General features: G+C 31.5%; 6 protein-coding genes across 6 annotated transcripts; 4 read left to right on the forward strand and 2 right to left on the reverse strand.

Moving 5' to 3' along the window:
- Window positions 1-32: 32 nt before the first annotated feature.
- Window positions 33-458, reverse strand: LOC128955107 (uncharacterized). Its single transcript, XM_054300745.1, has one exon. It carries the CDS (start codon window positions 456-458, stop codon window positions 33-35), a length of 426 nt encoding a protein of 141 aa, XP_054156720.1.
- A 6,875-nt stretch (window positions 459-7,333) lies between these two features.
- On the forward strand, window positions 7,334-8,659 carry LOC128956252 (uncharacterized). The gene is made up of 4 exons (XM_054301944.1): window positions 7,334-7,523; window positions 7,625-8,035; window positions 8,193-8,405; window positions 8,496-8,659. The coding sequence occupies exons 1-4, from the start codon at window positions 7,440-7,442 to the stop codon at window positions 8,541-8,543; spliced, it is 756 nt and encodes a 251-aa protein (XP_054157919.1). The 5' UTR covers window positions 7,334-7,439; the 3' UTR covers window positions 8,544-8,659.
- A 294-nt stretch (window positions 8,660-8,953) lies between these two features.
- LOC128955109 (serine protease HTRA3-like) lies at window positions 8,954-10,626 on the forward strand. The gene is made up of 4 exons (XM_054300749.1): window positions 8,954-9,007; window positions 9,256-10,055; window positions 10,152-10,317; window positions 10,401-10,626. Exons 1-4 carry the CDS (start codon window positions 8,973-8,975, stop codon window positions 10,624-10,626), a joined length of 1,227 nt encoding a protein of 408 aa, XP_054156724.1. The 5' UTR covers window positions 8,954-8,972.
- A 927-nt stretch (window positions 10,627-11,553) lies between these two features.
- Window positions 11,554-13,210, forward strand: LOC128955111 (putative uncharacterized protein DDB_G0292292). Its single transcript, XM_054300750.1, has 2 exons — window positions 11,554-12,823; window positions 12,888-13,210. The coding sequence occupies exons 1-2, from the start codon at window positions 11,554-11,556 to the stop codon at window positions 13,208-13,210; spliced, it is 1,593 nt and encodes a 530-aa protein (XP_054156725.1).
- Window positions 13,211-13,565: 355 nt separating this feature from the next.
- On the reverse strand, window positions 13,566-15,105 carry LOC128955112 (serine protease Do-like HtrA). The gene is made up of 4 exons (XM_054300751.1): window positions 15,059-15,105; window positions 14,108-14,934; window positions 13,868-14,033; window positions 13,566-13,773 (listed from the first exon to the last, which is right to left on the reverse strand). Exons 1-4 carry the CDS (start codon window positions 15,100-15,102, stop codon window positions 13,566-13,568), a joined length of 1,245 nt encoding a protein of 414 aa, XP_054156726.1. The 5' UTR covers window positions 15,103-15,105.
- Window positions 15,106-15,483: 378 nt separating this feature from the next.
- LOC128955113 (uncharacterized) lies at window positions 15,484-17,026 on the forward strand. The gene is made up of 3 exons (XM_054300752.1): window positions 15,484-16,350; window positions 16,543-16,741; window positions 16,807-17,026. Exons 1-3 carry the CDS (start codon window positions 15,546-15,548, stop codon window positions 17,024-17,026), a joined length of 1,224 nt encoding a protein of 407 aa, XP_054156727.1. The 5' UTR covers window positions 15,484-15,545.
- Window positions 17,027-17,219: the final 193 nt, after the last annotated feature.

A 17,219-nucleotide genomic window follows, 5' to 3' on the forward strand; every position in this document is an offset into this window, starting at 1 on the left:
TATTATTATTTCCTATTATATATCCTAATTGATTACTTAGTGGATATCGGTTGTGGTGTTGGGAATGGTATCGGTTGTGGTGGTGTTGGCGATGGTATCGGTTGTGGTGTTGGTGGCGATGGTATCGGTTGTGGTGTTGGTGGCGATGGTATCGGTTGTGGTGTTGGTGGCGATGGTATCGGTTGTGGTGTTGGTGGCGATGGTATCGGTTGTGGTGTTGGTGGCGATGGTATCGGTTGTGGTGTTGGTGGCGATGGTATCGGTTGTGGTGTTGGTGGCGATGGTATCGGTTGTGGTGTTGGTGGCGATGGTATCGGTTGTGGTGTTGGTGGCGATGGTATCGGTTGTGGTGTTGGTGGCGATGGTATCGGTTGTGGTGTTGGTGGCGATGGTATCGGTTGTGGTGTTGGTGGCGATGGTATCGGTTGTGGTGTTGGTGGCGGTAGATATGTCGTCATCGATGAACAGATGTTTGTTGTTTTTCGTCGTCTTTCGTACCATTTTTATCGTGCGATTCTTCTTCAACTTCTTCTTCTTCGTCATGCTTTGCCTTTTGTCGCCGCTTTTCGTCCGCTTTTCATGAGTCGGAGGCGACGACAACGGCAACGGCTTTCTTCGTTTATTTTCTTTTCTGTTTTTATTATTATTATTATTATTATTATTACCATCAGTTGTAGTGGCCGTAGTAGTCATCGTCGTCGTCATTGCAACAACTGTTTCGCTGTTGTTGTTGTTGTCGATGATATTCTGCGGTAATGGTTGAGTGGCCGCCGCCACCAACCTATCTATGGTGGTGGAGGTCGTGGTCGACGATGACGCTGATGGCACTGACTTTCTAGCCATCAACGGCTGCGGCGATAATATACTTGACGTCGGTATCGGTGAAGAGTGTCGTCGACTAACAACACAAGTGTTGTTGTTGTTGTTGTCCGCCGTCGTCACCGCCGACTCCAACAACACTGATCTCAAACTCTGGTAACTATTGTCAAACTTGTCGACCGCTGCCGTTATGGCCGCTTGGCTTTCATTTTGTTCGGTTTTCAACGTTTTGATGACCAGTCGTCCGGCTTCACTGGCATCGGACAGTACAGACAATTTAGTTTCCAGTGTTTTGATTTGCCGACCCTTAACATCCAACTCATCCATCAGTTGCTTAACAACTAACTCGTGTTGTTGTTGTTGTTGTCGTAGTCGTCGGCGATTCTCCTCCTCCTTGTCTGCGGTCATGACTGTTGACGGCCGCTGATTACGATGACCGTCATCGCCGCCGACAGCCATACGGTGATCATTGATTGTTGTTGTGGACACCGTTTTCTGATAGTCATTGACCAATCGCCGAATCAGCGACCGCTGGCCAAGTAATATATCGGTCATTACTTGAAAATCTTTATCGCAATCTATCGATAGGATTGTCGCTGTATTGTTATAGCCGTAGCTAATCAATTGGTCAATGGTTGCCGATGAGGCCTCACGGGTCAACACTGACCATAGATCGTCGTCATTATCGTCTTTATCGGCAACGGCGCCGCCGTCTGTGGTCATCGATTGACGATCGGGTCTTTTAATAGCCATTGCCCGTAAGCGGACGGGTCGGTCACTAAATCCTGTTGTCCTGTTGGCCAACAACGACACACAAATGTACGGTATGTTTAGTGGTCACTGGAAAAAAATCAGTGGCCAACCAATCAATCAATCGGTGTTTTAATTGTATAAAACACTTAATGTTTTATTTTGTTTCACTTATTGTTTGTTTGTTTATTGTTTTGATTTCAATAATAATAATAATAACAATAATTATTGTCAATAAAAATATTTAATACAATGTATAAGTTTGTATTTATTATACAAATATATATATATATATACAGTATATACCGTTTATATATATATTATTATAATTGATTAGTAAATACAAGTTATTTATTTACATATATATATATATATATATATATAGACTACACTGAAATTTATCATTGATTTTAAGTTAAAAAATTTTAAAAACATATCAAAACTAAATCATTTTAAAAAAAATAATAATAATAATAAAATAAAATACACAAAATTAAAATATTAATAGTACTATACTGTACAAAGTATTTATAAGCTTATTTGGTAATAAAATAAGCTATATTTAGATTTGTTTAACCTATATAGTATATACTTTATATATAAGTTATATGTATGATATATATATATATGTAAACAATGTATATGTATTTATATATAGGTGCTATAAATATTAGCATATATATATACAATGATAATAAATTTTTAAAAAAAATCCAATTTGGTCTCTTTATAGGCAACTTATTGGATGCATAATTGGACAAAATATAAAAAGTAATCTTATAATGAGTTTTTCCTATATATATATATATACAGTATATATACAGAATATGCTAAATAAATTGTAAAGTATTTAAAAAGATATATTTAATTTTATATTATTTAATATTATTTTTTTTTTAATTTTAAAATACAAGCGGAAGTTCTGTATAAAGCCGGGCACTGGCCTCATAACTGTCCATATGATCATCAGCACTGATACCATCCATAGTATACAGTGTCAATTTTTGTCATTGATTATCATCCACATCAGCACCGGTAAGTTGGTTGAGAGTGTCAGTCAATTGGCTTATAGTTATCATCGGCTGTTCATAGCATAACCTTATATAAACTTATTCTGTAGTTCCCTATAATATAATAACACAATAGTATACTGTATAACACCGGCACCGGTAGTCGTTGAGTATAATCATCGACAGGTTTTTAATATGTCGCCGCCGTCTTTCGATAGGACGACACCCGAGAGTTTGACGGCCGGAGCCAATGAATACTTGATCTCCCGGTAGGTCTGTTGGCTTCGGAAATACCCGATTGTCGTATAGTTTTGCTCTTTCGATCCAAAAAATTATTAATTAATTATTAAACAACAAATAATAATAATAATAATAATATGTAATTACTATATATCTAATGATTTGTAATTAAAAATTTTATTTATATGTTAAAACAAATTACTACAATAATTATTAAATAATTAATAATTAAATAAATTAAAATAATTTTTAAAAAAATATATTATTAATTAATCATAAATATTTGAATAAACTTTTGATACAAAATACATTGTAGAATAATCGGTAATATTGTTTAGTTGTCCACCAGATTTAGGCCAATCACACTCAGCGGCCGTTTTAATGGGGCTATCGTTGTTAAGATAGTCGATAACCATACCGGTTGTACTATCGAAACGTTTATTATGATAGTGTCGAGCTTCTGGTGATAATAGGGCGCATATTTCGGTCGACCATTTTTTAAGATAACTATACATATAAAGTAATTTTTTTTTAAATATTAACTCAACAACAACAACAACAAAAATCATGGTCATCATAATAAGTAACCCCCCTCGCCCTCCCCCATCCCCCAAAAAATTACCAATTAAACATAGATACCGTTAGTTTAGTATCCGATTTAATACCGTCGGCCATAACATCGTATAGTTTATTACCGATTGCCAGGATTTGCTGTGATTTGTTACGATATTCGGCCAACAGTTCGGGTTTATCGGCCAACTCTTGACAAACTTCGGGTTCTTTTGTTTCTTTGACAAACATAAGTATCAGACGCTTTAGTTTTGCCGTTTTGGTCACACATGTGACCACATCGTTGGTAAACTTTAATAGTTCTGTCAGTTTGTATCTAAAAAAACAATTAAAATTAAAATAATTAAATAAAAATAATTAAATTATTAGATTTATTTATTATTATTATTATTATTATTATTTGTTTACTTATCGCACAAATCTAACTGTCCATCTTTGGTTAGCGGATACGGGTTATGGCGGTCGGCTAAAGTCAATTGATCGAAATATTTGTTAACCTTGTCCTCCATTATAGGATCGCATTCCCGATTACCCGATAAGCTTACGACTAGTAAATTAAAATTAAAATATTTATTATATAAGTTTTTAAATACTTGTATAAATATAAATTATTTTTTATATCTATATACAGTATAACTAAAATAAAACAAAAGTAATTATTAAACTAAAATTTAATAAATTAATAATTTAGTTACTAAATAGTTATTTTGAATTTTTAATATAGATTTTAAAGTATAATTGAATATTAAACTTAAAATGTGATTAATTAAAATAATAATATTATTATTATTGTATACAATACCGTTTAATGTAACTAACAATACTATATGTAAAATCATTATATATGATGATAACAAATTAAATAAATTAATATTATAAATAAAATTTTATAATATATATACTTTTTAAAAAATATATAAAAACTAATACTAAAAAAATTGAGTATTGGTTTATTTTATTAAAAATATTTTTATTTATAAATGATTAATAACTATATTCTAAAACTATTTAAATAATAACTGCAAAATTTATAACTAATAAAAAAATAGACTGAAATTTATAGGAATTTTTTTTTAAATATTAATTATCATTTAATTTCATAAAATTTTATTAACAAATCATTTCATAATATTAAATATTTAATTGGTTAAGTTTTTAGTAAGTTTTTAGTAAGTTTTTAGTAAATTTTTAGTAAGTTTTAATATTTAATAAAATAAACTAAATGCTAAATATTTCTAATAATTTTTCCAAAAGAAAATTTCTAGTAATTTATATACATATATATATATACTGTATATAATTCACACATATGTTAATCAATTATTTAATTGAATTTTGTATTTTTTGATTAGAGATTTTAAATGTTTTTTTTTTGTATTAAATAACAAATACTTGATATATATTTATAATAAATTAACAAAAAAAAATCCGGGACAATTTTTTTTTAAAAAAAACCATTATATTAATGTGTAAACATATTATATAATTTTTTTTAGTAATAATAATTTTTGCAGTTATTATTTAATTTATTTTTTTTGAATATAGTTATCAACATATTTATAAATAAAAACATTTTTAATAAAATAAAACTAATACTCTATTTTTTAGTATTAGTTTTTAGTATATATATATATATATTAAAGTATTAAATTAATTTATTTAATTTTTATCATCAATTAATACTCTATATATAAATAATGATTTTACATATAGTATTGTTAGTTACATTAAACGGTATTGTATATAATAATAATAATAATTTTATTACTTTAATTAATCAATTTTTAAGTTTAATTTTCAATATATAATATATATATATATTAAAAATTCAAAATAACTATAAATTAGTTTTTTTAATAATTAGTTTTGTTTTATTTTAGTTATAGTCTAGATATAAAATAATGTATATATATATAAATATTTAAAAACTTATTGTATATTGTAATATTGTTAGTTACATTAAATGGTATTGTATATAATAATATTTAAATAACTATTTAGTTAAATTATTTTTTTTTCTAAATAATTAGTTTTGTTTTATTTTAGTTATTATACACTCATGGACAAAACAATCTGTGAAAGGTTTGAGACCTAATAACTTAAAAACTACTGGATCAATTTTGATAAAGTTTATGGTAATGATAGAGTATATAATCTAGTTTATATAAAATTAAAAAAATTGTTTAAAAATAATATAAGTAATTTTTAAAAATTAATTAAAAAATGAAAAAATGTATGGAAGCAACCCTTAATGCTGGTAACGATATTAATGAAAAACACAAAACTTTTCACTTATATTATTATAACTTTTAAATGACTAGTTTTAAAAAATTAATATTAATTATATTAAATCTTGATTATATACAGTACATTTACTACTAAACGGTATCAAAATTGATCCAGTAGTTTTTAAGATATTAGGACTCAAACCTTTCACAGATTGTTTTGTCCAATACTGTATATAAATATATATTTATATAAATAATACCATATTGTATATTTATTATAAGTATTTAAAAACTTATATATATTATATTTTTGTTTTAATTTACTTAACTTTTTTCTCTCAATTTACTAGTCGTAAGCTTATCGGGTAATCGGGAATGCGATCCTATAATGGAGGACAGGGTTAACAAATATTTAAATCAATTGACTTTAGCCGACCGCCATAACCCGTATCCGGTAACCAAAGATGGACAGTTAGATATTTGCGATAAGTAAACAAATAATAATAATAATAATTTAATTATTTTTATTCAATTATTTTTATTTTAATTGTTTTTTAGATACAAACTGACAGAACTATTAAAGTTTACCAACGATGTGGTCACATGTGTGGCCAAAACGGCAAAACTTAAGCGTCTGATACTTATGTTTGTCAAAGAAACAAAAGAAGCGGAAGTTTGTCAAGAGTTGGCCGATAAACCCGAACTGTTGGCCGAATATCGGGACAAATCACCAAAAATGCTAGCAATTGGTCAAAAACTATACGATGTTATGGCCGACGGTATCAAATCGGATACTAAACTAACGGTATCAATGTTTAATTGGTAATTTTTTAGGGGTGGGGGATAGGTGGGTGGGGGGTGGGGTGGGGGGTTAATTATTATGATGACCATGATCATTATGTTTTTGTTGTTGTTGTTGTTAATATTTTAAAAAAAAAATTAATTTATATGTATAGTTATCTTACAAAATGGTCGACCGAAATATGCGCCCTATTATCACCAGAAGCTCGACACTATCACAGTAAACGATTTGATAGTACAACCGGTATGGTTATCGACTATCTTAACAACGATAGCGGCATTCAAACGGCCAGTGAGTGTGATTGGCCTAAATCTGGTGGACAACTAAACAATAATACAGATTATTCTACAATGTATTTTGTAGCTAAAGTTTATTCAAATATTTATGATTAAAAAAACTAAATATTTATTTTCAAAAAAAAATTATAAAAAACATAAATAAAAATAAAAATTATTGTAATGATTAGTTAGTTAATTTGTTTAACATAAATAAAAATTTTAATTACTAAGCATTAGATACATAGTAATTATATTTTATTATTTTATTAATTATTATTAAATATAATCAAAAAATACTCTATCTATTTATACTGTATAACTTATATGTTATATAATAATAATTTTATTATTTATTTATTTATGTAACTATTATTTTATTGTATTATAATTTTACTAAATAAATAATTATATATATATTTATTAAAATAGATGTATGTTATTTATTATATAACATAATTTATATATTTTTTTTCTTTGAAAAAAATTAATTAATAAAAAATTCCCTAAACTTTTAAAAATATTAATATTATAACTACAGGTAAATACTATATTTTAATTAAGTAATTAATAAATAGGCGATAATTTTATGTTTCGTATTATTTATTTATTTATTTTTTCTATACTTATATATGGCTACTAATTAATTTTAATTTAATTAGTTAGTTTACTTTATTATTAGGTTAGTTATTAAATATATACCAGTGCTTAGACCTTGAGCTACTAAATGAGCTACTATTACTAAATGAATTGGATATATTTTAGCCATTATTTTTTGGTGATAATTATCATCACTATCTGTCTATACAATTATTATGTCAATTCACAGGTAATTAATATCACCACAAAAAACAAACATAATTATATAATACTAATAATAATAATAAAACACTTTTTTTTTCGTTTGTTTTGTTTGTTGGGATTCATTAGAAGGCACCGATATGTCTGAGCCCGACGCTCGACACCGCCGACCATATGGCCAACAACTCGGTCCGACTATATAAGGGCAACCAATACTGGGATCTGATAGGACTGCCCGATAGGGTTGGGTTTCTCAGGTCACCCAAACAGCAGCCGATTGTTTGGGAAAATTTTGGCAAACTATCCCATCGGACACATGTGGTGTCGTGTTTTACCGGCAATCGCAGGGGTTATGTCTACAAGTTTGAGGGCAACCGATTGTGGGCGTGGTCAACATCGGCTGCCCAATGGATTGGCGGCAAAGATGGCCAACAGTTTAAGCTGATGCCTACCGATGCTGACCCCACCAACGGGTTTGACATTGTCTTTCATAACGGTTTGAAAGACAATCCACAGCTGATAGCTATGATTGGCAATAAAGTAATGATTTTAATTTAATTTTTAATAATAATAATAATTTTGTTTTTAAAAAGTTAATTAATTAGTAGTTTATAACAATAAGGGTTATAATAATTAATTGCTAATTATTATTGCTAATAATTTTAGTTTATTTTTTTTTTATTTTTACAATTATTAGGTATACTATTATTCGACAAAACAATATTACATAACACTGGCCGAGGATACCGAAGCAAGCGGTCATCCAAACGGTAAATACGGAGAAAATTTCCCGACGGGTGTGGACGCAGCCTTTTCGTGGCCATCGGACGACGGAAACGGTTATTTGATTTTCTTTTTCAAAAAAGACAAATACTGTTTCAGAAAAGATAAGCTCGAATCGGGAAAAGAGGTTTTATTTATTTTTTTAAATTAATTTTTTAATTTTTTTGCTGAAAAAATTTTTTGATAATAATTTTTCTCTCATTTTTTGTTTAAACAGTGCGATGAATGGCGTGATTCACGGGAACTGTTTGGTTGTAATAATTAATTGTGTTTCGGGAAAAATGTTCGGGAATTTGTTGTCAACACTACTATTATAATGTATGAGTTTAAAAATAAATTAAATATTTTTCACAAATTTTACCTGATTATATTATATTTAACTATAAATGATATTGATTAATAAGTAACAATAAAATAATTATTTGAAAAATATTTATTATAAACAAACAAATATATTAACAATTAAAATGATAACAATTATGATATGTTTCATGCTTTTATTATATCAATTCAAAAAAAAAAATAAAATAAAAACTTAAACAAATTGTTATTACATAATATGTAATACATATTATCATTAATTAATTTAATACGATATATGTTTATTATCTGTTTTATCCCCATAATTGTCAAAAAAATAAAATAAAACAATAGTCTCATTGAAATTGAATTTATTGTACAATTTAAAAAAATAATGTCAAAAATTATATTGCAATCATATAAACACAGGTTATATGTTATATTATTTTGTATTAATAATATCCAGATAATGATAATAATTAACAATTATATCTATCTGTCTATCTGTCTATCTGTCTATCTGTCTATCTGTCTATCTGTCTATCTGTCTATCTGTCTATCTGTCTATCTGTCTATCTGTCTATCTGTCTATCTGTCTATCTGTCTATCTATCTGTCTATCTATCTATCACTGGTATTAACAATAACACAAACACATACCTATCATATATACTGTAGATCATCAGTACTATACATACCATCGGTGGCGACAGCGTTAATGATAATGGCATACAATTGGCAGACAAACCGTTATCTACGACAACAACAACAATGGTTTTACAGATCAAGTAGTAGTAGTTTGTCATCCGATAGGTGGCCGCTAAGATCGGCTAAACTATTGTCGCCGGACATTGACATCGACTACATTAGTAAGCGATGTCTGGACAGTGTATGTCTGTGTGTACCCGAAACCTATTATCGTCATCCGCGGGACAAATCTGTACGATTTGGTAGCGGATTTCGTGTCCGCGACGTCAGCGAAGTTCTGGTTGTGACCAACTGTCATGTGGTCAGCGGTTGCAACACAATACTGGTACATATGTGCTACAATGGACGCCAGTGCGGTATGTATGGCCGGGCGGCTTATGTAGAGCCGCACATCGATATGGCACTAATCAGGTTTGCGTGGCCACCAGTGGACAATAACTGGCAACCGATACCGTTGGCCACTACTCATGGACGACCGCCAATTGGCGAACCGATTGTTGCATTGGGAGCGTTCAGTACATTCATCACTTGCAGCCACAATGGCATTATCACTGCCGATCAGATCACGCTAGATATGGCCGACTTTCAGCGGGTAATCAATCCCATAACCACTGATTCCGAGTATCGGCCAATGGTTATGCACTCGTCAAGTGTAATATCGGGTTTTTCTGGCGGTCCATTGGTCAACGCCGACGGTAATGTGGTAGCCTTAAACGCTATGCGCAGCGGTTATGGCCGCAACTATGGCCAATCTGTCGATGAAGTTATCGGTAATTAGAGAGAGAGAGAGAGAGAGAGAGAGAGAAACTAATAAACTAAATGATTAATTAATAAATTTATAATTATTTTTTTTTTTTGGATAAAAGAGTTTATCGAAAGAGCAAAACTATACGACAATCGGGTATTTCCGTGGCAACAGACCTACCGGGAGATCAAGTATTCATTGGCTCCGGCCGTCAAACTCGGTGTCGTCCTATCGAAAGAAGACGACATATTTACCGTCGAGGATATACTCAACGACTCCCGGTGCCGGTAAACTAACCAATAATTTAATTATTCAATTATTAAAAGTAGTATTAGTTATATATATATWTTTTTTTGTTATTATTATATAGTGAACTACAGAACAAGTATATATTGGGTATCAATGAACAGCCGCTGATAACTATACGCCAATTGACTGACGCACTCAACCAACTTACCGGTGCTGATGGGGATGATGTGGATGATAATCATAGACAAAAATTGACACTGTATACTATGGATGGTATCAGTGCTGATGATATGGACAGTTATGAGGCCAGTGCCCGGCTTTATACAGAACTTCCGCTTGTATTTTAAAATTAAAAAAAAATAATATTAAATAATATAAAATTAAATATATCTTTTTAAATACTTTACAATTTATTTAGCATATTCTGTATATATATATATATATATATATATATATATATATATATATACTGTATATATATAGGAAAAACTCATTATAAGATTACTTTTTATATTTTGTCCAATTATGCATCCCATAAGTTGCCTATAAAGAGACCAAATTGGATTTTTTTAAAAATTTATTATCATTGTATATATATATATGCTAATATTTATAGCACCTATATATAAATACATATACATTGTTTACATATATATATATATCATACATATAACTTATATATAAAGTATATACTATATAGGTTAAACAAATCTAAATATAGCTTATTTTATTACCAAATAAGCTTATAAATACTTTGTACAGTATAGTACTATTAATATTTTAATTTTGTGTATTTTATTTTATTATTATTTTTTTTAAATGATTTAGTTTTGATATGTTTTTAAAATTTTTTAACTTAAAATCAATGATAAATTTCAGTGTAGTCTATATATATATATATATATATATATGTAAATAAATAACTTGTATTTACTAATCAATTATAATAATATATATATAAACGGTATATACTGTATATATATATATATATATTTGTATAATAAATACAAACTTATACATTGTATTAAATATTTTTATTGACAATAATTATTGTTATTATTATTATTATTGAAATCAAAACAATAAACAAACAAACAATAAGTGAAACAAAATAAAACATTAAGTGTTTTATACAATTAAAGCACCGATTGATTGATTGGTTGGCCACTGATTTTTTTTCCAGTGACCACTAAACATACCGTACATTTGTGTGTCGTTGTTGGCCAACGACAAGGACAACAGGATTTAGTGACCGACCCGTCCGCTTACGGGCAATGGCTATTAAAAGACCCGATCGTCAATCGATGACCACCGACGGCGGCACCGTTGCCGATAAAAACGATAATGACGACGATCTATGGTCAGTGTTGACCCGTGAGGCCTCATCGGCAACCATTGACCAATTGATTAGCTACGGCTATAACAATACGGCGACAATCCTATCGATAGATTGCGATAAAGATTTCCAAGTAATGACCGATATATTACTTGGCCAGCGGTCGCTGATTCGGCGATTGGTCAATGACTATCAGAAAACCGTGTCCACAACAACAACCAATGATCATCGTATGGTTAACGTCGGCGATGACAGTGATCGTCATCAGCGGCCGTCAACAGTCATGACCGCAGATGACAACGAGGAGAATCGCCGACGACTACGACAACAACAACAACAACACGAGTTAGTTGTTAAGCAACTGACGGATGAGTTGGATGTTAAGGATCGGCAAATCAAAACATTGGAAACTAAATTGTCTGTACTGTCCGATGCCAGTGAAGCCGGACGACTGGTCATCAAAACGTTGAAAACCCAACAAAATGAACGCCAAGCGGCCATAACGGCAGCGGTCGACAAGTTTGACAATAGTTACCAGAGTTTGAGATCAGTGTTGTTGGAGTCGGCGGTGACGACGGCGGACAACAACAGCAATACATGTGTTGTTAGTCGCCGACGACACTCTTCACCGATACCGACGTCAAGTATATTATCGCCGCAGCCGTTGATGGCTAGAAAGTCAGTGCCATCGTCATCGTCGACCACGACCTCCACAGTCGCCGCCGCACTTATAGCTTGCGTTGAAAGTACTTGCGAAGTAAATGTCGATAGATTGGCGGCGACGGCTACTCAACCATTACCGCAGAATATCATCGACAACAACAACAACAACAACAGCGAAACAGTTGTTGCAATGACTACGACGATGACGACGACTACGGCCACTACAACTGATGGTAATAATAATAATAATAATAATAATAATAACAGAAAAGAAAATAAACGAAGAAAGCCGTTGCCGTTGTCGTCGCCTCCGACTCATGAAAAGCGGACGAAAAACAGCGACAATAGGCAAAGCATGACGAAGAAGAAGAAGTTGAAGAAGAATCGCACGATAAAAATGGTACGAAAAAAGACGAAAAACAACAAACATATGCTCATCGACGGAGACATCGATGACGACTTATCTACCGCCACAACCGATACCACCACTACTACTACCACTACCAATAGGATTGTCTCTCTATCGTTACCACAAACAAAAAGAGGTAATACAGTCACCAAAAATTAATTATTTTTATCGTAAACTCTTATATATATTTATATATATAGAATATCAGCAATTAATAGACGATATACGGGCCAACAGGTCGTCGCTGATATGTCCGATATGTGCGAAACAATTTCCTAAAAATTCAAACCTCGTCCGACACGTGAAGTCACATTTCAAACAGTTTCGGCCGCGTTTTACCTGTCGTACGTGCGGCAAACAACTGCTTAATCGGGACAATCGTCACGATGTCAAGTGTGCGGAACAAGTGGCCAAACTGACGGCACAGCCAGGTATCGGTATTATCAATGTCGTCGGGTGTAGCGGTGGTGATGATGACGATAATAATAATAATAACACGCACGCGCTTCCACTAGCAATTTAATGATTTAGTTGGTAATACCTGTAAAAAGCTTACACTAAAATAGTGGTAATAACACGTGTTTTTTTATCGGTAGTTTTAAAATACATAATAATAATAATCATAATACAGTACAATATCTTAATTAATATTTTTTGTTTAAATCATTAAAAAATATATCACTACTAAATAAATTACATAATAATTTTTATCACTGTTTCATATGTTTTTTTTTTATTATTATTATTTAGACGATTATATAATAAATATATATATATATAACTTTAAAAAGCAATAAAAATTATTTTTTTTATTGATAAAAACTGGTAATTGATTTTTTTGTAATTAACAAACAACAGGTAATTGACTATAATGTATATTAAAATACAACAGGTAGATCTGTATAAAAGCGGGCACCGGCCTGGTAACTGTCCATTTCAATACTATCCAAACCATCCATTATAATTAATGTCACAATTTGTTGATTATCATCAGCACCGGTAAGTTTGTTGAGTGCGTCAGTCAATTGGCGTACAGTTTTTAGCTGCTGTTCATTGATAGCCATTATAAACTTGTCGTATAGTTCCCTAAATAAGGTATATATATATATATATACAGTATATACCCGTATATTGGTTATACTAATACTAATAATTAAATTGAATGATAATAGTTTATTACCGGCACCGGGAGTCTGGCAGTATATCATCGACTGTAAATATGTCGCCCTCTTTCGATAGGACTATACCGAGTTTGACGGCCGGAGCCAATGAATACTTGATCTCCCGGTAGGTCTGTTGCCACGGAAATACCCGATTGTCGTATAGTTTTGCTCTTTCGATAAAATCTTTTTTTTTTCAAAAAATATTTATAGACTATTAGGTTATCTGTTATGAAAAAAAAACATTATCTTTAGTTTACCTAATATTTCATCGGCTGATCGGCTATACTGATGGTTAAAAAAGCCGGACATAGTGTTCATCGCTATCACATTACCGTCGGCATCGATGAGTGGACCGCCTGAAAAACCTGGTAGTATAATAGCGGTATGCATAATAACTGGCTGGCCTTCGGTATCGGTCTGAATGGTACCGATTTCTATATGAAAGTCGACCATATCTAGCGAAACCTGATCGGCGTTTACAATGCCATCAGTACTTATGGCAATCTTCGGCTGCATAGTTCCCATCGCTAGAACCGGATCGCCAATAATCGGCGACCGTTTTCTAGCCAATGGTATCGGTTGCCAATAGTCTACCGGTTCCGAAAATCTGATGAGTGCCATATCGTTGTGCGGCTCTACATAAGCTGCCCGACCTGTCATAGGATACTGGCGATAGTCTTGGTAGTAGAGATGGACCAGTATATGACTGCATCCGCTAACCACATGATAGTTGGTCACAACTATGAGTTCCTGATCATCGGCAACACGAATACCTGTACCGTTATGACACCATTTATCTAATGGATTCAGCCATGAATAGGACTGTGCATAACATTTGCATACACTATCCAAACACTGTCGTCTAATATAGTCGATATCAATCTCAGATAATAGTTTAGCCGATCTTATACGCCACCAATCGGATGACAAACCACTACCACCACCACTACTACTACTACTTGATGTGTGAAACCATTGTTTTAGACACTGTTGTTGTTGTCGATGATTACGGTTTGTCTGCCAATTGTATGCTATTATCATTACCGTTGCCACCGACGGTATGTATTGTACAGGTAGTGGTAATCTAATGATTGTTGATATTTATTATTATTATTTAGACAATAAACTAATAGATATTTGATACTAATTAATTAATTAATTATCTATATTATCGATCTGATTGACTAATTATAAAATAATAACATTACCTATGTTTATATGATTGTAATATTGTTGACCATATTTTCGACATTACTTTAATATAAAAAGTAAATTCAATTTCAATGATTATTTTATTTTATAAAAAAAAAATAGAATATTAATGGTAAATAAAGTTATATATTGTATACTATATACAGTAAATAATAAATTTTGTTTTATTAAATTCAAATAAAATAATCGCATGAAATCAAAAAATTAATTTTGTTATAAATCTAAAATATAAATATATTGATTTTTATATTTACTAAATAAAACGGTATGTTTGATATATAATTGTATCTCTAAAAAAAAATTAAATAAATTATTAATATATATATAAAAAAAATAATTACAGTATTTATATTAAACAAAAACAGTTTATTAATTAATTAAATTTTTTAATAACCGTTTATAAATTTTATTTGTAACCAATATTTACTATACAAAGTTTGAATTTCAAACATATATTATAATAATAATAGACTATTGTTGGGAATGTTATGCATACGATCGGCGGCTGCAGCGGTGGTGATGATAATGGCATACAGTTGGCGGACAAACCGTAATCATCGTCAACAACAACAATATAAACAACTGTTCAGACACTGGTCTGATCCATGGCTGCTAAGATCATCAGAGATGACTGCTGCTGACGGCATCGATATTGTCGACGTTAGGCAAAAATGTTTGCGATCAGTGGTCCGATGTTATCCGATCTCTATCCACAACAGTGACCGTATATGCGGTATCGGTACTGGTTTTCGTGTGGTCAACAACAACAACGGCAGCGGCGGGAAAGAAATGTATATTGTGACCAACGCTCACGTAGTCAAAGGCGCACATTTTGTCCAATTAGCTATGATTTACCGAAACCAATGGCAATATATTGACTCGACTGTTGTCTATGTGGAACCGAACCGGGATTTGGCACTGATTAAGCTGAGCATCGATGAATCGGTCGATACTGACGGCTACACACCTGTACCTATACTAACCAACAACCAAACAGCGAATTTCGGCGAACCTGTAGTCACGTTTGCCACCAATGACTGGAACTATCGGTGCCATTCGGGCCGTGTCCAGGCCCTGGGTGTCAATGTTAATCAAATTTTGCCCGACTATGTGGTCTCAATGTTTTTCACTGGTGCCGCCGCATCACTGTTGGTTCATTCGGCGCCTACTGTTCCCGGTTTTTCTGGCGGTCCATTAGTAGTGGCCGCTGGTCCCCGAATAGCCGGTGCTAACGACATTTCCAGCCAATTTGGCAGCTATTATAGTATAGCGTCCAATGAGATAACAGGTAAAACCATGTATGTGTGTGTATGTGTGTGTGTGTGTGTGTGTGTGTGTGTGTGTGTGTGTGTGTGTGTGTGTGTGTGTGTGTGTGTGTGTGTGTGTGTGTGTGTGTGTGTGTGTGTGTATGTGTGTGTGTTATCTGTGATATTGAAACTGTTTTTTTAAAAATCATATTAACTGTACTATATGTATATAGAGTTTATTGAAAATGGTATCAAATATTACAAAACGGTGTTCCCCTGGAAATTCATGTACCGTGAGATCAAGTATTCAACGGTTATTGCTGGCAACGGGCCATCAGCAGCGGCAGTAGTAGTAGTCAAACTCGGCATTGTCCTATCGAAACATATAAATTGGTTTATTGTTGAGGACATACTACCCGAATCCCTGTGCCCGTAAATATATAATATATTATAATATACTTATTACTGTAATTATTATTTGTTTGTTTGCGTCTCAGAGAACTTTACCAAAAATATATTATAGCCATCGATGACCAACCGTTTACTAATATCAGTCAATTAACTGCTGCTGTTGTACTGACTACCGGTGCTTATAATAATAATAATAATAGAAAAGAGTTAAAACTAACTATAATAGACTTAAACGATAACAAACGTATGGACACACCATTGATGGTTAAGTGCCAACATTATAGTCAACTACCTGTTGTTTGTTAATTACAAAAAATCAATTTTTATCAATAAAAAATATAATTTTTATTGTTTTTTAAAGTTATATAAATATATTTGTTATATAATCGTCTAAATAATAATAATAAAAAAAAGACATATGAAACAGTGATAAAAATTATTATGTAATTAATTTAGTAGTGATATATTTTTTAATGATTTAATGAAAAAAATATTAATT

Source organism: Oppia nitens, unplaced genomic scaffold (assembly GCF_028296485.1).
Source record: "Oppia nitens isolate AA-2021 unplaced genomic scaffold, nextdenovo-longstitch-racon4-pilon3 scaffold2_pilon_pilon_pilon, whole genome shotgun sequence".
Taxonomy (NCBI): domain Eukaryota; kingdom Metazoa; phylum Arthropoda; class Arachnida; order Sarcoptiformes; family Oppiidae; genus Oppia; species Oppia nitens.